The 23,553-nt window shown below is 33.4% G+C and overlaps 2 protein-coding genes across 3 annotated transcripts in view; both read left to right on the forward strand.

Moving 5' to 3' along the window:
- fbxl2 (F-box and leucine-rich repeat protein 2) overlaps positions 1-15,907 on the forward strand; it is a 54,289-nt gene extending 38,382 nt beyond the window's left edge. For both annotated transcript variants that reach the window (XM_061897141.1, XM_061897142.1), the window contains one exon: positions 13,291-15,907. In XM_061897141.1, coding sequence (XP_061753125.1) covers positions 13,291-13,398 — 108 coding nt within the window. In that variant the 3' untranslated portion in view covers positions 13,399-15,907. The remainder of the gene's footprint in view (positions 1-13,290) is intronic.
- Positions 15,908-21,301: 5,394 nt separating this feature from the next.
- clasp2 (cytoplasmic linker associated protein 2) overlaps positions 21,302-23,553 on the forward strand; it is a 136,547-nt gene continuing 134,295 nt past the window's right edge. Inside the window, exon 1 of the mRNA XM_061897143.1 lies at positions 21,302-22,057. Within this exon, the coding sequence (XP_061753127.1) occupies positions 21,860-22,057 (198 nt within the window). The 5' untranslated portion in view covers positions 21,302-21,859. The remainder of the gene's footprint in view (positions 22,058-23,553) is intronic.

Here is a 23,553-nt window from a genome sequence, read left to right on the forward strand (position 1 = left end):
GCACACTAATAGTTGTACATTAATAATAGTTGTCCATTAATAGTGCAAACTAATAGTTGTACTTTAATATTGGTGCACACTAATAGTTGTACATTAACAATAGTTGTCCATTAATAGTGCACACTAATAGTTGTACATTAATATTGGTGCACACTAATAGTTATACATGAATAATAGTGTACGATAATAGCGTTTCTAAATAATAGTGCACAATAATAGCTGTACATTAATATTAGTGCACAATAATAGTTATACATTAATAACGGTGTCCACTCATAGTTGTATATTAATATTAGTGCACAGTATTAGTTATACATTAATAATAGTGTACAATAATAATTTTCTCAATAATAGTGCACACTAATAGTTGTACATTTATAAGAGTGTACATGAATAATAGTTGTACATTAATATGTGTGCATTTATAGTGCACATTAATAATAGTGTACATTAAAAGTTGTACAATAATAGTGTTTCTCAATAATATTGTACATTAATATTAATGCACACAATAGTTGTACATTAATAATAGTTATACATTATAATGGTGTGCAATAATAGTTCATACTAAATAGTTGTACATTAATATTAGTGGATAAAAATAGTTATTACATTAATTATAGTGTACAATAATAGCGTTTCTCAATAATAGTGCACAATAACAGTTGTACATTAATATTAGTGCACAATTATAGTTATACATTAATAATATTGTACACTAATGGTTTTACATTAATATTAGTGCACAATATTAGTTATACATTAATAATAGTGTTTTTGACTAATAGTGCACACTTATAGTTGTACGTTAACAATAGTTGTACATTAATAATGGTTGTACAATAATAATATAGTACATTAATAATATGGCACATTAATACTATAATGTACATTAATAGTTGTAATAATTGTGAACATTAAAAGTTGTACATTAATAATAGTGCACATTAATGCTGGATGTTATTAGTGTACATTAACAGTTAATGATAATAAATAATAGTTCACATTAATAGTCTTTCTTAATAATAGTGTACATTAATAGGTGTACATTAACAATAGTGCGCATAATAGTTGTACATTTATAATAGTGCACACAATAGTTTTACATTAATGGTAGTGTACATTAATAGTTGTACAATAATAATATTGTACATTATTAATGATTGTATATTATTGATTGTGCACATTAATAGTTTCACTTTAATAATAGTGCACATTAATAGTTGTACATTAATAATGGTTGTATATTAATAATAGTCTACATTAATAGTTGTACATTTATAATCGTTTTATATTTGTGATAGTATACATTAATAGTTGTACATGTATAATGGTTTTATATTTGTGATAGTATACATTAATAGTTGTACATTAATAATAGTGTACATTGATAATAGTGTTAATCAATAGTTAATAATAATAGTGCACATTAATAGTATTTCTCAATAATAGTGTAAATTAGTAGTAGTGTGCATAATAGTTGTACATTAATAACAGTGCACATAAAAGTTGTACATTAATAATAGTGCACATAAAAGTTGTACATTAATAACAGTGCACATAAAAGTTCTACATTAATAATAGTGCACATGAAAGTTGTACATTAATAATAGTGCACATAATAGTCGTACACCAACAATAATGCACACAATACTTGTACATCAATAATAGTGTAGATTAATAGTTGTACATTAATAATGTCACAAAGTGGTGGTGTAGGTGACGAACCCCAAGATGCAGAGATGACAGGCTTGGAAAATGAAAACATGGTTTTAATGTTTAAAAAAAAAAAGGCAAGGAAAACCCGAACCAGAAACCAGGAAACAGCAAACATGGACAGGAGTTCGGATCCAGGGAATAGCTCTCAGCTTCCAAAAAAAAGGCAGTCAACAGCATACAGAAAACAATACTCCAGCACTCACTGGAGTGCAAGGCAGGTTTAAATCATGCCTCTGATTAATGCTCAGGCAGCAGGTGAGCGGGTGAACACTAATCAGAAGCAGGTGGAAATAATAAGTAACCATGGTAACCAAAACAAACAAGGCTGCACAAAAAACAGGAACCGAAGGAGTCTTAGATGGAAAATAAAAAACATAATCCAGACCACAGATCATGACAAATAATAGTGCACATAATAGTTATACGTTACTATTAGTGCACATAAAAGTCGTACATCAACAATAATGCACACAATCGTTGTACATCAATAATAGTGTACATTAATAGTTCTACAGTGATAATAGTGCACAATAATAGTTGTACATTAATAATAGTGCACAATAATAGTTGTACATTAATAATAGTGCACATAAAAGTCATACATCAACAATAATGCACACAAGAGTTGTACATCAATAATACTGTACATTAATAGTTGTACAATTATAATAGTGCACAATATTAGTTGCACGTTAATAATAGTTTTACATTTATAATAGTGCACAATAATAGTTGTACATTAATAATAGTGTGCAATAAATAATAGTTGTACATTAATAAAAGTGCACAATAAAGTAATACATTAATAGTGGTGGAATATTAATAATAGTGGACATTAATAGTTGTACATTATAAATGGTTGTATATGATTGATAGTGTTATGTATTCAAATAACGAGGTAGCACACACGTTTAGTAACTTTTATATATGACTTGGGAGTAGCAGTAGCATACACTCTAGAGAGGGATCATCAACACTCAATGTACAGCACTTGGTGAGCATGCTAAATAGACACAACTCAACTACGGAAAGTCAGTCAGGACAAACAACGCTGAGTCAGCATGCACATGAATACACCACATCACCTCCCCCCATAGATCAAAGGCAATGCAAAATCAGTACACACTTTCAATACGGCAACATTCAATTATTCAATGCTGTAATAAACAAACACCAAAATGTCACAGTGCATTTAAACTCAAATTCAACCCTCTTTAATAACAAATGACAAACTCCCTTATGAAAAGAATCAGTCCCTGTAACGCTGAGGTCGCCTGATAGTACGCTCTGAGCGTCTCAAAGTCACTGTCTCTGGGTCAGGCAACACTGGCGGTTCCAACTCAAAAGCTGGTGGTTCAGGTTCTGCGGAGTCCGTTCCACAGAGGTCACTCGCCTGCTCAGCTAACGCAGTTTCACCTCCAGGCTCTGAATCTGGAGGGTCAGGAAGGTAGCGAGGTCTCAGCTGATCTCCGTGACGCCGGTACACTTGGTCTGGTGTCTGGCCTTGCACTCGGTATGACACTGGACCAGTCTGTTGTGTCACTACCCCAGGAATCCATTTGGGTTTCTCTCCTGCAGTGTTGCGCAGATACACAGAGTCATTTACATCAAACTGTCTCTCGGCAGCCTGACTGTCATGTTTCTCCTTCTGCTGATACTGTCTCTTTCTGACTCGTTCGGTGATGCTTGGTTTCAGGAAGTCCAAACGTGTTCGTACATGTCTTTTCAGGAACAAGTCCGCTGGTGACTCTCCAGTTGTGCTGTGGGGAGTAGTGCGATAGCGCAGCAGGATGTGTGATATCTTGTCCTCAACACTCAGGTTCTGTCCAACAAGTTTTTTCATGCCTGCTTTAAAAATAGCAACATATTTTTCAGCCAGTCCATTTGTAGCTGGATGTCTCGGCGCACCGGTCGTATGAAGGACTCCATTCCTCTTTATGAACTGCTGAAACTCATCCGATGTGAACGTTGTCGCATTGTCTGTGACAATTTGTTCTGGCACACCGAATGATGCGAACAGTCTCTTAAGTCGTGTAATGGTTGCAGTAGATGTGATTTGTGCCATTTTGTAAACCTCCAACCACTTAGAGTATGCATCAACCACAATCATGAACATGTGACATAAGAATGGGCCTGCAAAGTCAATGTGTAGTCTTTTCCAAACCTCTCCAGGAAATTCCCAGGGATGCAGCGGGACTTGGCGTGGCGTGCGCTGTTCCAGCTGGCAGGTCTCACACTGCTTGCAGACTCTCTCAGCATCCATATCTACATTTGGCCACCAGACATATTGTCGTGCAATTGTTTTCATCTTTACAATGCCAGGGTGTCCGTCGTGGATCTCTTTTAGCACTGCACCTCTCATTTTTGCAGGTACTATTACTCTTGTTCCCCATAGAACACACCCCTGTTCGACAGATAGCTCATCTCTCTTTCTGTAGTACACCCTCAGTTCATCTGGTATTTCTTTTGGCCATCCTTCCATGATGTACCTGTGCAGTTTTGAAAGCTCTGTGTCCTTTCGTGTAGCCTTGGAAATTTGTTTTGCACTCAACGGTGCCTCCTCAAGGTGCTCATATAACAGTGCATTTATGCAAGCTGTCATTGTCTCTGTACCTGTATCTTTCGTCTCAGGCAGCGGAACACGAGACAGTCCGTCCGCATTGCCGTGCTCCTCTGACCTGCGGTATGTCATGTGGTAATCATACGCAGACAGTATGATGGCCCATCTCTGTATGCGCGCTGCTGCCATTGTAGGAAGTCCCTTACGTTCTCCAAACAGCGCGAGCAGGGGCTTGTGGTCGGATATTAAGTCAAACTTGCGCCCCCACAGATATTGATGGAACTTCTTCACACCAAACACCAGGCTCAATGCCTCTTTTTCTATCTGTGAATAGTTTTTCTCTGCCGGAGAAAGCGTGCGGGAAGCATAGGCTATTGGATGTTCATGCCCGTCTGGTGTTGTGTGCTGTATCACTGCTCCGATTCCATAAGCAGAAGCATCACATGCAAGCGAAAGCGGCAGACGTGGATCATAGTGAACCAGCACTTTGTCACTGGTCAAGAGCTCCTTGCATTTGCCAAAAGCACTCTGCTCCGTCTCGCGCCATTTCCATTTAACTTTGTCTTTCAGTAGCTTGTAAAGTGGGGTCAAAATTGTGCTTTGCTGAGGCACAAAACGTCCATAGTAGTTCACTAGGCCCAGGAAAGCTCTGAGCTCTTTGACATTTCTGGGTGCCGGAGCATCATGTATGGCTATGACCTTATTTTTGGATGGGTAGACGCCTTTCCCGTCCAGCACGTGTCCCAGATATTCAATCTGTGTCTTGCCGAAGTCACACTTTGACTTTTTCACTCTCATGCCGTTCTCTTGCAGTCTCTGTAAAACCTTGTCCAGGTTCACAAGATGCTGGGCTTCATCTCGGCCCATAATCAATAAATCATCGAGATAAATTACTACATCAAGATCTTTCAACAGGTTCCCCATAATGCGTTGAAAAATGCTAACAGCAGAAGTGACACCGAAACAAAGTCTATTGTACACAAACAGTCCTTTATGAGTATTCACTGTTGTATACTTTTTTGACTCTTCATCCAGGAGTACTTGTTGATAGGCTGCTGCTAGATCTATTTTAGAAAATATTTTTCCTCCACATAGTGCTGCTAACACCTCCTCAATTCTTGGTAGGGGGTACGTTTCAGCGTTTGTAGCCAAGTTAACAGTTACCTTGTAGTCGCCACACAAGCGAAGTCCTCCATCCCGCTTAAGCACTGGAACCACTGGAGCAGCCCAGTCACTGTGTTTCACTGGACTGATGACACCCTCCTTTTCTAGGCACTGCAGCTCCTTTTCAACTTTTTCTTTCATGGCGAATGGCAGGACGCGGGCTTTGTGGAACTTTGGAACTGCATCAGGCTTTACAGAAATTGTGGCTTTAATGTCCTTTAATGTTCCAAGCTCATCCTTGAATACCTCATCATATTTAGCCAACACTTCTTGAATCGATTTGGGCTTTTGTGCTGATGTTAAATTTTCAGCAACTGTGTTGATTGCGGCTGCTTTAATCATTTTCCAGTTTAGCTTGATCTCCTCTAACCATTCTCTCCCACACAGTGAAGGACCCTCAACTCCCACAACTATCAGTGGTAGGCTAGCAGTCTGATTTTCATAAGCCACTTTTGCCATAAACTGGCCTTTAACAGGAATTGGCTCCCCTGAGTAGCCCTTTAGCTTTACGCGGCTGCCCACTAGTGGCATATGTGAGAATGACTGCTCATAGACATCTTCTGAGATTATACTCATTCCTGATCCTGTGTCTATTTCCATCAGGACTTTCTTTCCATTTACATCAAAAATGGCCTTGTATGGCTGTCGGCCTGCACCATTTGTGCTGAAAACAGTCAAAATATCACCAACATCATCTTCATTTTTGTCAGTTTGCACATAGCCTGTCCTTCTCTCCTCTCTTCGCTCACTGCTTTTCTTCCCCTTTTTATCATATTTATTTTCACGTGCTGGGCCTCCAGATCTACATGCTTTCTGTATGTGCCCTATTTTATCACATTTATGACACTTTGCATTCTTGTAGTAACAGTCACTTGCATTATGATTCTTGCCTTTGCATCTGTAGCATGTCTCTTGTTTTGAAGGCGAGCGCCGTCTTTGCCTCTCCTTTACCTTGTGAACAGCTGAAGTGACGTCATCACCATTTCTCAACTGCTGTGCGTCGCGGTGGGCCGTCTCCATGTTGACAGCCAGCTCCACAGCTCTTGCAAAAGTCAGTCTGTCCTCCAAGAGCAACTTGCGTTGACATGCCTCAGAACTGACCCCGCTGACAAAGCCATCACGCACAGCCTCATCCAGTCTGTCACCAAAATCACACTTTGCAGCTAGTTGACGCAGCTCAGCGGCATATTCCGTAACCGTCTGGTTGCTTTTCTGAACACACTTGCGGTACCTGAAGCGTTCGGCAATAACCAACGGCTTTGGCTCATAATAGTCTTTCAGAGTGTCCACTATCTGATCAAATGTTTTGTTTTTGGGCAAATCAGGCTGAACCAAATTGCGAAGAAGTCCATATGTCACTGCTCCCACTGAACTCAACAACAATGGGACCCTCTTTTCATCATCGACATCATGGGCTTCAAACAGCAACTCCATGCGCTCAATGTAGGCTGACCATGATTCAATCTCAGGTTTAAACTCGTCTGGTCGCTGAGAAAAGTATGCCATCTTCACTTCCAAAAAAAACAAAACCGCAAGGAACACTCATAAACCGATTAAACTCATCGCCAATATGTTATGTATTCAAATAACGAGGTAGCACACACGTTTAGTAACTTTTATATATGACTTGGGAGTAGCAGTAGCATACACTCTAGAGAGGGATCATCAACACTCAATGTACAGCACTTGGTGAGCATGCTAAATAGACACAACTCAACTACGGAAAGTCAGTCAGGACAAACAACGCTGAGTCAGCATGCACATGAATACACCACAGATAGTGTACATTAATAATAGTGCACAATAATAGTTGTACATTAATAATAGTTGTGCATTAATGATAGTGCACAATAGTAGTTGTACATTAATGATAGTGCACAATAAATAATAGTTATACATTAATTAATGGTTGTATATTAATAATAGTGTACATTAATAGTTGTACATTAATAATGGTTGTATATTATTGATAGTGTACATTAATAGTAGTGCACAATAATAGTTTTAAATTAATAATAATTGTACATTAATAATAGTGCACATAAAAGTGGTACATCAACAATAATGCACACAATAGTTGTACATCAATAATAGTGTACATTAATAGTTGTACATTACTAATAGTGCACAATAATAGTTGTACATTAATAATAGTGCGCAATAAATAATAGTCGTACATTAATAAAAGTGCACCATAAAAGTAGTACATTAATAGTGGTGGTATATTAATAATAGTGGATATTAATAGTTGTACATGAATAATGGTTGCATATTATTAATAGTGTACATTAATAATAGTGCACAATAATAGTTGTACATTAATAATAGTTTTGCATTATTAATAGTGCACAATAGTAGTTGTACATTAATGATAGTGCACAATAAATAATAGTTATACATTAATAATGGTTGTATATTAATAATAGTGTACATTAATAGTTGTACATTAATAATGGTTGTATATTATTGACAGTGTACATTAATAGTAGTACACAATAATAATTTTAAATTAATAATAGTTGTACATTAATAATAGTGCACATAAAAGTGGTACATCAACAATGATGCACACAATAGTTGTACATCAATAATAGTGTACATTAATAGTTGTACATTACTAATAGTGCACAATAATAGTTGTACATTAATAATAGTGCACAATAAATAATAGTCGTACATTAATAAAAGTGCACCATAAAAGTAGTACATTAATAGTGGTGGTATATTACTAATAGTGGATATTAATAGTTGTACATTAATAATGGTTGTATATTATTGATAGTGTACATTAATAATAGTGCACAATAATAGTTGTACATTAATAATAGTTGTGCATTAATAATAGTGCACAATAATAGTTGTACATTAATGATAGTGCACAATAAGTAATAGTTATACATTAATAATGGTTGTATATTAATAATAGTGGACATTAATAGTTGTACGTTAATAATGGTTGTATATTGATAGTGTACATTAATAATAGTGCACAATAATTGTTTTAAATTAATAATAGTTGTACATTAATAGTTGTACATTAATAATACTGCACAATAATAGTTGTACATTAATAATAGTGAACAATAAATACTAGTTTTACATTAATGATGGTTTTATATTAATAATAGTGTGCATAAATAGTTTTACATTAATAATGGTTGTATATTATAAATAGTGTACATTAATAATAGTTATACATTAAGAGTTGTACATTAATAATAGTGCACAGTAAAAGTTGTACATTAATAGTTGTACATTAATAATGGTTGTAAGTTATTAAGAGTGTACATTAATAATAGTGCACAATAATAGTTGTAAATTAATCGGTGTACATTAATAATAGAGCACAATAATAGTTGTGAATTAATAATAGTTGTAAATTAATAGGTGTACATTAATAATAGAGCACAATAATAGTTGTACACTTATAATAGTGTACAATAAATAATAGTTGTACATTAATAATGGTTGTATATTAGTAATAGTGTACATTAATAGTTGTACATTAGTAATGGTTGTATATTATTGATAGTGTACATAATAATAGTGCACAATAATAGTTGTACATTAATAATAGTGCACAATAAATAATAGTTGTACATTAATAATGGTTGTATATAAGTAATAGTGTACATTAATAGTTGTACATTAATAATGGTTGTATATTATTGATAGTGTACATTAATAATAGTGCATAATAATAGTTGTACATTAATAATAGTGCACAATAATAGTTGTACATTGATAATAGTTGTACATTAATAATAGTTTTACATTAATAGTTGTACATTAATAATGGTTGTATATTATTGATAGTGTACATTAATAAGAGTGTACATTAATAGTTGTACATTAATAATGGCTGTGTATTATTGGTAGTGTACATTAATAATAGTGCACATTAATAGTTGTACATTAATAATAGTTGTACATTAATAATAGTTTTACAATAATCATAGTATACATTAATAGTTGTACATTAATAATGGTTGCATATTATTGATAGTGTACATTAATAAATAGTGCACAATAATAGTTTTAAATTAATAATAGTTCTACATTAATAGTTATACATTAATAATACTCCACAATAATAGTTGTACATTAATAATAGTGAACAATAAATACTAGTTTTACATTAATGATGGTTTTATATTAATAATAGGGACGGCGTGGCGCAGTGGGAGAGTGGCCGTGCGCAACCCGAGGGGGCCTGGTTCAAATCCCACCTAGTACCAACCTCGTCACGTCCGTTGTGTCCTGAGCAAGACACTTCACCCTTGCTCCTGATGGGTGCTAGTTGGTGCCTTGCATGGCAGCTCCCTCCATCAGTGTGTGAATGTGTGTGTGAATGGGTAAATGTGGAAGTAGTGTCAAAGTGCTTTGAGTACCTTGAAGGTAGAAAAGCGCTATACAATTTATCATTTATTTATTTAGTGTGCATTAATAGTTTTACATTAATAATGGTTGTATATTATTGATAGTGTACATTAATAATAGTTGTACATTAAGAATTGTACATTAATAATAGTGCACAATAATAGTTGTACATTAATAATGGTTGTAAGTTATTAAGAGTGTACATTAATAATAGTGCACAATAATAGTTGTGAATTAATCGGTGTACATTAATAATAGAGCACAATAATAGTTGTGAATTAATAATAGTTGTAAATTAATAGGTGTACATTAATAATAGAGCACAATAATAGTTGTACAATTATAATAGTGTACAATAAATAATACTTGTACATTAAAAATGGTTGTATATTATTGATAGTGTACATAATAGTGCACAATAATAGTTTTACATTAATAATAGTGCACAATAAATAATAGTTGTACATTAATAATGGTTGTATATTAGTAATAGTGTACATAAATAGTTGTACATTAATAATGGTTGTATATTATTGATAGTGTACATTAATAATAGTGTATAATAATAGTGCACAATAATAGTTGTACATTGATAATAGTTGTACATTAAACAATAGTTTTACATTAATAGTTGTACATTAAGAGTTGTACATTAATAATGGTTGTATATTATTGATAGTGTACATTAATAAGAGTGTACATTAATAGTTGTACATTAATAATGGTTGTATATTATTGATAGTGTACATTAATAATATTGCACATTAATAGTTGTACATTAATAATAGTTGTACATTAATAATAGTTTTACATTAATCATAGTATACATTAATAGTTGTGCATTAATAATGGTTGTATATTATTGATAGTGTACATTAATAATAGTGCACAATAATAGTTTTAAATTAATAATAGTTGTACATTAATAGTTATACATTAATAATACTGCACAATAATAGTTGTACATTAATAATAGTGAACAATAAATACTAGTTTTACATTAATGATGGTTTTATATTAATAATAGTGTGCATTAATAGTTTTACATTAATAATGGTTGTATATTATTGATAGTGTACATTAATGATAGTTGTACATTAAGAGTTGTACATTAATAATAGTGCACAATAATAGTTGTACATTAATAGTTGTACATTAATAATGGTTGTAAGTTATTAAGAGTGTACATTAATAATAGTGCACAATAATAGTTGTAAATTAATCGGTGTACATCAATAATAGAGCACAATAATAGTTGTGAATTAATCATAGTTGTAAATTAATAGGTGTACATTAATAATAGAGCACAATAATAGTTGTACACTAATAATAGTTGTACATTAATAATGGTTGTATATTATTGGTAGTGTACATAATAATAGTGCACAATAATAGTTGTACATTAATAATAGTGCACAATAAATAATAGTTGTACATTAATAATGGTTGTATATTAGTAATAGTGTACATTAATAGTTGTACATTAATAATGGTTGTATATTATTGATAGTGTACATTAATAATAGTGCATTATAATAGTTGTACATTAATAATAGTGTACAATAATAGTTGTACATTAATAATAGTTGTACATTAATAGTCGTACATTAATAATGGTTGTACATTATTGATAGTGTACATTAATAAGAGTGTACATTAATAGTTGTACATTAATAATGGTTGTATATTATTTATAGTGTACATTAATAATAGTGCACATTAATAGTTGTACATTAATAATAGTTGTACATTAATAATAGTTTTACATTAATCATAGTATACATTAATAGTTGTACATTAATTATGGTTGTATATTATTGATAGTGTACATTGATAATAGTGCACAATAATAGTTTTAAAATTAATAATAGTTGTACATTATTAGTTATACATTAATAATACTGCACAATAATAGTTGTACATTAATAATATTGAACAATAAATACTAGTTTTACATTAATGATGGTTTTATATTAATAATAGTGTGCATTAATAGTTTTACATTTATAATGGTTGTATATTATTAATAGTGTACATTAATAATAGTTGTACATTAATAATAGTGCACAATAATAGTTGTACATTAATAATGGTTGTAAGTTATTAAGAGTGTACATTAATAATAGTGCACAATAATAGTTGTAAATTAATCGGTGTACATTAATGATAGAGCACAATAATAGTTGTGAATTAATAATAGTTGTAAATTAATAGGTGTACATTAATAATAGAGCACAATAATAGTTGTACACTTATAATAGTGTACAATAAATAATAGTTGTACATTAAAAATGGTTGTATATTATTGATAGTGTACATAGTAGTAGTGCACAATAATAGTTGTACATTAATAATAGTGCACAATAAATAATAGTTGTATGTTAAAAATGGTTGTATATTATTGATAGTGTACATAATAATAGTGCACAATAATAGTTGTAAATTAATCGGTGTACATTAATAATAGAGCACAATAATAGTTGTGAATTAATAATAGTTGTAAATTAATAGGTGTACATTAATAATAGAGCACAATAATAGTTGTACACTTATAATAGTGTACAATAAATAATAGTTGTACATTAAAAATGGTTGTATATTATTAATAGTGTACATAGTAATAGTGCACAATAATAGTTGTACATTAATAATAGTGCACAATAAATAATAGTTGTACATTAATAATGGTTGGATATTAGTAATAGTGTACATTAACAGTTGTACATTAATAATGGTTGTATATTATTGATAGTGTACATTAATAATAGTGCATAATAATAGTTGTACATGAATAATAGTGCACAATAATAGTTGTACATTAATAATAGTTGTACATTAATAATAGTTTTACATTAATAGTTGTACTTTAATAGTTGTACATGAATAATAGTGCACAATAATAGTTGTACATTAATAATAGTTGTACATTAATAATAGTTTTACTTTAATAGTTGTACATTAATTATAGTGCACAATAATAGTTGTACATTGATAATAGTTGTACATTAAAAATAGTTTTACATTAATAGTTGTACATTAATAGTTGTACATTAATAATGGTTGTATATTATTGATAGTGTACATTAATAATAGTGCATATTAATAGTTGTTCATTAATAATAGTTGTACATTAATAATAGTTGTACATTAATAGTTGTACATTAATAATGGTTGTATATTATTGATAGTGTACATTAATAAGAGTGTACATTAGTAGTTGTACATTAATAATGGTTGTATATTATTGATAGTGTACATTAATAATAGTGCACATTAATAGTTGTACATTGATAATAGTGCAGACGCATTTTTTTCTCTCAATGTGACCCCCGAGTCAAAATATTAGCTAACCTGTGCGTCTTCAAAAAGTGACTTCCAAAATGGGAAGTCACTCACCTGGGAGGTTTAGAGACACACATGACAGATTCACGAGTCCTCCCCCTGTGTTGTGTCTTTTGCCGTGGCAGGCCCATCTCCCAGAGATCAAGGTCCACGCCTACTTTGCCCCGGTCACGCCCCCTCCCTCGGTGCACGGAGGCGGCCAGCGTCTGTGCCGCTGTTGCATCATCCTCTGACAGTGGCGGGCCAGGGGGGGCCACCTGCTGCTATGAAAGGAAAGGAGGGGGCTGGACCCGACTCCACCGCTCCTGGGCACAAGTCATCACACGGACATATCGCCACTCCGTGGGCTCCACGGCGCGACCCCCCCCCCCCCCCCCCCGCCCCCCCTCCCCCAAACCCCCCCCTGTCAGCTCACCAGCGTGGAGGGACAAGAAGGACGGATGGACACCTACAGTGGGACAAAAAAAGTCTTCTCTCGGCCGGACTGCAGCACCTCTCAAAGTAAAATAAACTTTTTCTCTTCTGGGACGGCGATGGCGTGAGATATCTCGCCACTCGTCCTGCTTCAGACCAGATCCAGATGCCTTCGAGAGCCGCTGTGTGGCGTGCAAGGAAACAGGAAGTAGACAAAGGGACCATGTGACATAGGTGTTAGGGGTGGGACTCTTTGGGCACCGAACCATTTCATCCGATTCCGATTCTTGCGGTGACGATTCCATTCAACACGATTCTTGCAATGTATTATTTGCTGTAATGATGATAATGAAACTTTTTCAAATCAGGTTACAAGTTTAAAAAAAAAAACAACTTCTTGTTGCATGGAGATGGCCTGAACACATTTTAAATATATATTTATATATGCACACTATATATATATATATATTTATATATGCACACTATATATATATATATATATATATATATATATATATATATATATATATATATATATATATATGTGTGCATATATAAATATATATGTATATATGTGTATGTATGTATGTATATATGTTAAAGTAAAAGTACCAATGATTCTCACACACACACTAGGTTGAGGCGAAATTACTCTCTGCATTTGAGCCATCACCACCTTGGAGGTGGGGGGATCTTGAAATATATATAATTTTTGACATATCTATCTATATATATATATATATATATATATATATACATATGTATATGTGTGTGTGTGTGGGGGCGTGCGTATGTATATATGTATGTATGTATGTATGTATATATACTGTATATATGCATGTATATATGTGTGTATATATCTATCTGTATGTATATATGTATACATATATATATACACATATGTATATGAGTGTATGTATATAAGTGTATACATGTGTATATATATACATATATGTATATTTGTGTGTGTTTGTATGTGTGTATGTATAATTTTCAAAAATCAATTAAAAAATACATTGTGTATATATGTATATGTGTATATATATATATATATATATATATATATATATATATAAACATATGTATATATATATATGTATATATCATAGATTTTTTTGAAAATTGTTCATCAATTTAGAATCGGGGTGAATAGAAATCTCGATTCGAATGTGAATCGATTTTTTTTTTGTGCGCCCCAAAAATAATTTTTTTAATAACAAATATATGTATTTTTTTTTCATCAATTTTTGAAAATGATGAATCAATTTATAATATAGATGAATAAGAATTGCGATGTGAATGTGAATCGATTTTTTTTGTGTACCCAGAAACTTATATTTAAATAAAAACATGTTTGAATAAATTAAAAAATATATATAAATATATTAAGTGATTTATAAAAAAATATGAATCGATTTAGCATGTAGGTAATAATAATTTATTATATAATTATAATTTTTTTTTAATGAATCGATATTTTTTTGCACCGCCAAAAAGTTGTTTTTTTTGTTTTTCTAAAGACCTTTTTTAATGTTAGAAATGTATTTAGAATCTGGGATGATGCACATTCCCAAAAATATATATATGTATGTATATATATGTATGTATGTATATATATATATATGCATATATATATATATATATATATATACACACAGTAGATGCATATGTATGTGCATTTATATGCACATATATATGCATATTTTTTAAATTATTATTATTTAGAATCTGGATGAATGAGAATCGGGAATTTGGATGCGAATCCATTAATATTTGTACAGAAAATGTTTTTGCAACGCGAAAATATGACGCCCAACTGAGGTCGGCCCAACAAAAAAAAAAGTGTTTTGTTTTTTTCTGTGAGCCCACGGGGTAGTGATTTGAGTCTGGAAGAGGAAAGGACACCCAATGTTTGCCAGGTGTTACCATGGCAGCAGCCGTGTGCACTCGCTCCTATTTGAGCATTTGTTTACGTCCCCCACAGCACAATCCTGCTGAGGTGGTTGGATGAGTGCACCACCAATCACTCTCTTGGCCAAACATGAGAGGAGCAGTCGGGACTGGAAGCACCTTTTCTCTGACAATCACACAAAGTCCTGGCATTTGACTAACAAGTGACTGGCATCCCTGTTTTGACTTGATCTTTCCGTCTGGCCCCGGACAACGGACTACTGTGTAGTGCGAAGAGACCTCCGGCAGGATTATGGACGCAGTGAGACAAAGAGAAGACAGCTGTGACGCCGGCGCCCTCCCCTGGACAACTCCTCCAACAGTTTTGTGTTTGACAAAATCCACAGATGGGTCAATAAAATTCAGCAACCATGAAAAGTTTTATTTTTTTTCTTTGGCTGCTAGTTCTATGACTTTGACTAGTATATATATTTTTTACATACATGCACACACAAAAAAAAATACGGTGGATTTCACTGTAAAAAAAAAATAGCAAAACAGTCACCATTATTTTACTGTATATTATACACATTTTTTATTTTACGACATAGATGAAAAAACAATCACTTTATTTTATTGTTTCTGACAACTGAGCGGACAATTTTTGTACTGTAAAAAATGTGGTACCTTTTTTCCATTTACAGCACAGGTGTCAAACTTAAGGCCCAGGGGCACAATCTGGCCCGCCACATTATTTTATATGGCACAAGAAATGCCTGGAAATAATACGGCAATAATATTTTACTAAGAAATATATTTGTTTTTATCTTGTTGACAAAAATCTATTATATATGTATGTATGTGTATTCATTCATCCATCCATTTTCTACCGCCTGCCCCTTTTGGGCTTCGCAAAGGGTGCTGAAGCCTAACTCAGCTGCATAGAGATAGGCTCCAGCACCCCCGCGACCCCAAAAGGGACAAGCGGTAGAAAATGGAGATATATATATATAATATATATATATATATACATATATATATATATATATATATATATATATATATATATATACGTATATATATATATATATACGTATATATATATATATATATATGTATATATATATATATATATATGTGTGTGTGTGTATATATATATATATATATATATATATATATATGTACATATATAGACATACATATATATGTCTATATATGTATGTATATATGTGTGTATATAAATGTATGCATATATGTATAAGTATATATGTCTATATATGTGTGTGTGTATATATGTATGCATAGATATATATGTGTATATATATGTCTATATGTATAAATATAGATATATATAGTGTATATATGTTTGTATATATGTGTGTGTATATATATGTATGCATATATATATATGTGTATATATATATGTCTATATGTATATGTAGATGTATATAGTCTATATATGTATATATACGTGTGTATATATATGTATGCACATATATATGTATATATGTGTGTATATATATATATATCTACTGTATATGTATATATATATAGATATATATAGTCCATATATGTGTCTATATATGTATATATACATGTGTGCATATATATGTATACATGTATATACATAGTATGTGTGTGTATATAAGTATATATATATGGGTGTGTATATATGTGTATATATATGTATATGTACATATATACATATATATATATATATATATTTTTTTTTTTTACAGTGTTTTCCTGTAAACAGAAAAACAGTACCAAGGTTAAGATATGTACGTACTGCATGATATTGCATATAGTTTAAACTTTAGTGGTATCCAATATTGCAACAAATATTACATTACTATACTTTCCAAATGTTTTTGTGTTAAAATAAAGATAAATACTCAGGGTTTTAAAGCAAGGTATCCATTAAATTGTACATTGTAAAAATGTATATTCATGGTGTTTTTTTACAGCATTTTACTGTAAATTGAAAAAAGCTTTACCACTTTTTTTTTAGAGTAAATTCTGTCAACTAAGCTGCCTTTTTTTTCTTGCTGTAAAATCTACAGTTCCCTTTTTTTTTTTTTTTTACACTGCATTACTGTAAAAGGAAATGCGGTTTCACATTGTTCATGGTATAAAAAGGCCTGAATAAAAACAAAAGTGCTACTGGTTTTTCCATTTACAGTAATAAGGTATAAAAAAAAACCCTGTATATTTTTACAATAATTTACTGATTTATTTATTTTTTTAATGTAAAATCTACGTTAAAAATATATGTATGAAGAGAATACGTCAACAAATTCATGTATTATCCACTGCTACATGGCAGCAATAACTGCGATGCGACACCCCTGATTTACAGTAATACACCATAAAAATAACTGTAAATTTTACGGTAAAAAAAACAACTAAACTGGCAGCTCAGTCAACAGAATTTTGCAGTTGACTTATTTTCAATTTACAGTATTGAGCTGTAAAAATAATGTACATTTGACTGTAAAATGTATTGTCATTTTTACAGTATACAATAGGATGGATAACTCCTGTCGTGTCATCTAATGACCAATAGGTGGCGACAAAGATCCGCGTAGACTGCAGACACGCCCACATCTGATTTTGTTATTTGTTTTATGTTGCAGTTTACTGTTCTGCTCACATTATCAAAAGGTTAATGTAGCATTTAGTCTACAAATGTCGGCCATCGGATTGTTTTTTCTTATTTTTTAAATTTTCAAAAACTTTATTCATAATTTATAACATTGATATACAATCTAATAAATAGTAATAATCAAAACAAGTACAGAAACATTACACAAACAGTACAAAACAGCACCAGGGTGTTGTAAACTCAATAAAATCACTAAAATAGAATGCAAAATATATCCATCCATTCATTTTCTTCTGCTTATCTGAGGTCGGGTGACGGGGGCAGCAGCCTAAGCAGAGAAGCCCAGACCATATATTGCTTTGTAGATGTCTCAAACAGCGGGAGGCAGGGTGAAGGTAAAAATGTGTCTAATACTTAAACCCAAAATAAACAAAAGGTGGGTACCCCTAAGAAAAGGTATTGAAGCTTAGGGATGGCTATGCAACTGAACTGGCTGCAAAGTAAACAAAAACAGAATGCTGGACGACAGCAAAGACTTACTGTGTAGCAAAGACAATACATATATATATATATATATATATATATATATATGACAAAATGTAAACCCATAGGCTCACACAAGTTCCGTAAATAATCCAAATTTGGAGCAGAACATCATAGTTTTCACAGCTTTTTGGTTGCTGGAGGTGGAAAGCGTGGAATTAAAATTATTTTTTAAAGGCAGAAAAAACAGGTCAGGTATTGAGAAACACACATTTATGAATATAAAACTTAACCAATAGTATAATAGAAAAGAATAGAATAGAAAATTCTTTATTGATCCCTAGGGGAAATTCAGCACCACAGTTCGCTCACAATCAACAAACACTTAGGCTATTGTTTTCCATGTGAATAGTATAAATACAGTCTTCTATACAGCATTATTCACATGTGAATAATATAAGTAAAGTCTATTATACAGCATTATTCACATGTGAATAATATAAGTAAAGTCTATTATACAGCATTATTCACATGTGAATGTGAATAATGCTGTACTGTTGTTCAACCATTGTCTGCTGTGCCGTGGGAATTATCTTGTTTCACCTATTCGGGTTGAAAATATTTTTTGCAAACCAGAAATTATAGTCTGCAAATGATGTGTTGTTGTTGAGTGTCTGTGCTGTCTAGAAATCGGCAGAGTAACCGTGTAATACTCTTCCATATCAGTAAGTGGCAGCTGGTAGCTAATAGCTGTGTAGATGTCGGAAACAGCGGGAGGCAGGGGGCAGGTAAAAAGGTATCTAATGCTTATACCAAAAATAAACAAAAGGTGAATGCTCCTAAGAAAAGGCATTGAAGCTTAAGTATTGCTATATGCAACTGAACTGGCTGCAAAGTAAAGAAAAACTGAATGCTGGACGACAGCAAAGACTTACTGTGGAGCAAAGACGGCCTCCACAATGTGCACCCGAGCATGACAATCATCAATGTCCCCACAAAGAAGATTAAAAACAACTGAAATATTCTTAAATGCTAAAACAAAAAAGATGCGGGAAACCTCGCTCAAACGCAGACAGGAAAATACCAAAAAAAGAGGAAAAGCCACCAAAATAGGAGCGCAAGAAAGTAATCTAATTAGTTACTATGGTCATCTATTTAGTTACTGTGGTAATCCATGTCACAACAGCTCAGGGAACCAAGCAGTGTGGGTGTGGAGCAGGGGTCACCAAACATTTTGAAACCAAGAGCTACTTCTTGGGTACTGATTAATGCGAAGGGCTACCAGTTTGATACACACCTAAATAAATTGCCATAAATAGCCAATTGGCTCAATTTACCTTTAATTTAAAAAAAAAAAAAAAATAAATAAATAAATAAAAAATATATATATATATATATATATATAAATGGGTATTTCTGTTTGTCGTGCATTTTTTTTCCTTTTACGATAGTTTTTTTTGTAGAGAATAAATGTGAAAAAAAACACTTATTTGATTATTTGAACGGTTTAAAAGAGGAGAAAACCGGAAAAAAAATTAAAATAAAATTTTGAAACATAGTTTATTTTCATATTCGAACCTTTACAATTCAAAATTCAACTGAAAAAAAGAAGAGAAAAACTAGCTAATTCGAATCTTTTTGAAAAAATTTAAAAAATAATTTATAGAACATCATTAGTATTTTTTCCTGATTATGATTATTTTTTTAATTTTGATGACATGTTTTGAATAGGTTAAAATCCAATCTGCACTTTGTTAAAATATATAACAAATTGGACCAAGCTATTTTTCTAAAAAAGACAAATCATTATTTCTTCTAGATTTTCCAGAAGAAAAATTTTAAAAGAAATTCAAAAGTCTTTGACATAAGATTTAAATTTGATTCTAAAGATTTTCTAGATTTCACGGGTGCAAACAGCCGAAATCAGCTTCTTCCCCCGGGTGGCGGGCCTCTCTCTTATAGATAGGGTGAGAAACTCTGCCATCTGAGAGGAGCTCAAAGTAAAGCCGCTGCTCCTCCACATGGAGAGGAGCCGGATGAGGTGGTTTGAGCATCTGGTCAAGATGCCACCTGAACGCCTCCCTTCCAACCGGTAGGAGGCCACGGGGAAGACCCAGGACACGTTGGGAAGACTATGTCTCCTGGCTGGCTTGGGAACGCCTCGGGATCCCCCGGGAAGAGCTAGACGAAGTGGCTGGGGAGAGGGAAGTCTGGGCTTCCCTGCTTAGGCTGCTGCCCCCGTGACCCAACCTCGGATAAGCGGAGGAAGATAGATGGATGGAAATGTTTAGAATTAAGTCCATGAATCCAGATGGATCTGTATTACAATCCTCAAAGAGGGCACTTTAAGTTGATGATTAATTCTATGTGTAGAAATCTTTATTTATAATTGAATCACTTGTTTGTTTTTCAACAAGTTTTTAGTTATTTGTATACCGGTATCTTTTTTTCCAAATAGTTCAAGAAAGACCACTACTATTGAGCAATATTTTGCACTGTTATACAATTTAATAAATCAGAAACTGATGACATAGTGCTGTATTTTACTTCTTTATCTCTTTTTTTTTTTTACCAAAAAAGTTTTGCTATGATTAGGGCGTACTTGGATTAAAAAAATGTTCACAGGGGGTACATCACAGAAAAAAGGTTGAGAACCACTGCACCGTTACATTACTTTTAATCAGGCGTTATGCTCGGGCAGCTGTGCGGTGGCTGAGGACCCCTCCTCACCCCTCCCCTCCCCACCAGCTTCCAGCGGTTGATGCTGGCTTGAATACATTCTCCCGCGGCTCCGCGCCTCTTCACACCGCCTGAACGCATCTCCGCTAATATTCCCGTCGGAAGTCGTCGGCTATCCCGCCCCGCAGGACCAGAGCGAAGTGCCGGCTAAACTCCTCCAGCTGGCATCTTCGAAGACTTCCCGGAATAAGAAGCGCTGAGTCGGGAAAGCTCGGCGCCAAAGGCCCCGAAGCTAAGCTAGCATTGTTTGCTAACTAGCCGGCTAGCATAACACATCGCGATTAAAATAAAATAATATTTTTTGTTTTTTTGTGCCGCTTCTTTTTGACGCTGACTTTACGCGACAACATCTCGTTTTTTATTTTTTTTTTGCACTTTGTGGAAGTTTGTGGTGTTTTTGCAGCACATGTGAGGTCTTTTGCCGGCCAGAGTGATGACGGCGGAGTAGTCAACGAGACGGACTCCAGACGTTCCACAGTCTTCGTCCATTTACTTGATTTAAACCTCGCCCCGGGTTTCTCTCCCCCTGTCCCGGTGTCTGCTGGCCCCCCCACTCCTCCCCGATGGAGGACCATGACAACATGGACTATTTCTACCAGCAGGTGTTGCAGAAAGATGTCAGTCGCAGGTTGCAGGTCGGCCAAGACTTCATCGACTACCTGAGGGACCCCAGTCGTTCCACGGACGTGGAGCAGGATAAGTCCCGGCTGGACAAGACCGTGGACGAGCTGACGGGATGGGTCAACTCCAGCAACTACAAGGTGGGTGCAAATGTCTTAGATCAGACTCCCGGGTTGACGATTCGATTCGGAATCAAGCCTCAACTGAAAACGATCTTGAGCCAATGTTATTAAAAAAAGTATTGATTTTGAATCGAGAACGATTCGGTTTCCAAAAATCGAATCAGTTGGAACCCAAAGATTCACAGTCTTAATACATATATTCATATACAATATTATTTTTCTTAAATTATTTTTGACAATTATGAATCGAAATTGAAAAAAAAATGGTCTGATTATCCATGCATCCATCCATTTCCTACCACTTAATCCCTACGACAGGGGTCAGAAACCTTTTTGGCTGAGAGATCCATGAAAGCCAAATACTTTTAAATGTATTTTCGTAGGAGCCATATAATATTTTTCAAACACTGAATACAACTAAATGCGTGCGTTTTTAAGCAAGACTAACATTTTTAGAGTGTAATAAGTCTCTTATTGTGTTTAACAACATTGTTATTCTGAAGCTAACCAATAATAAATATCATACTTCTTACCATTAATGCGACTTCTTGAAATGCATGAGAATGTTTTATATTTTGAACGTTTCTTTTTAACACTGTGATTACCAGGTAATTATTCATTACTTATCAGTTATTAATAAATGTCAGCTAAGAATTATCTGAGAGCCAGATGCAGTTATCAAAGGAGCCACACCTAGCTTGAGAGCTATAGGTTCTCTACTCCTGTCCTACGGGGTCGTGGGTGGCACTGCATCCTATCTGAGCTACAATCGGGTGGAAGGCGGATACACCCTGGACTAGTTGCCATCTCATCGCAGGGGCCAATACAGATATTAGTTATGAAAATATATGGGTGAGAATGTTGTCTGTCTATCTGTATTGGCCCTGCGATGAGGTGGCGACTTGTCCAGGGTGTACACCGCCTTCCGCCCAATTGTAGCTGAGATAGACTCCAGCGCCCCCCCGCGCGGATTGATGCATTGATAATTAGACTTTTTTTTTTTCCCCGATTTTGATTCATAATTGTCAAAATTCATTGAAAAAAAATTCATTTAATATGAATACATGTATTAGGGCTTTGAATCTTTGGGTACCACTCGATTCACTTTTTGGATACAAAATCGTTACAGATCGTTCTCGATTCAAAATCTGTACTTTTTTAATAACATCGGCTGCCATTCCTCCATAAAATAGATAATTATCTCTGATGTATTTCTATATTACTTAAAATAAAACTGATTGTGTTTAGTGAAATTCAATCCTGACATTGAATAATGTGGCTGGACAGGACAAATTTAAATAAAATACCTGTAAAAATAGATTACAAATTTTTCTGAATCGATTAGTAATTGTTACAAATAAGAATTGCGAATAATTTGAAAGTAGATTTTTTCGCACTCCAAATATATACTGTATGTAGTTATGTATGTATGTATGTGTATATATATATGTATATATATAATGTATATATGTATGTGTGTATGTATTAGGGCTGGGCGATATGGCCTTTTAATA

The sequence above is a fragment of the Nerophis ophidion genome, linkage group LG04, assembly GCF_033978795.1.
Source record: "Nerophis ophidion isolate RoL-2023_Sa linkage group LG04, RoL_Noph_v1.0, whole genome shotgun sequence".
NCBI lineage: Eukaryota > Metazoa > Chordata > Actinopteri > Syngnathiformes > Syngnathidae > Nerophis > Nerophis ophidion.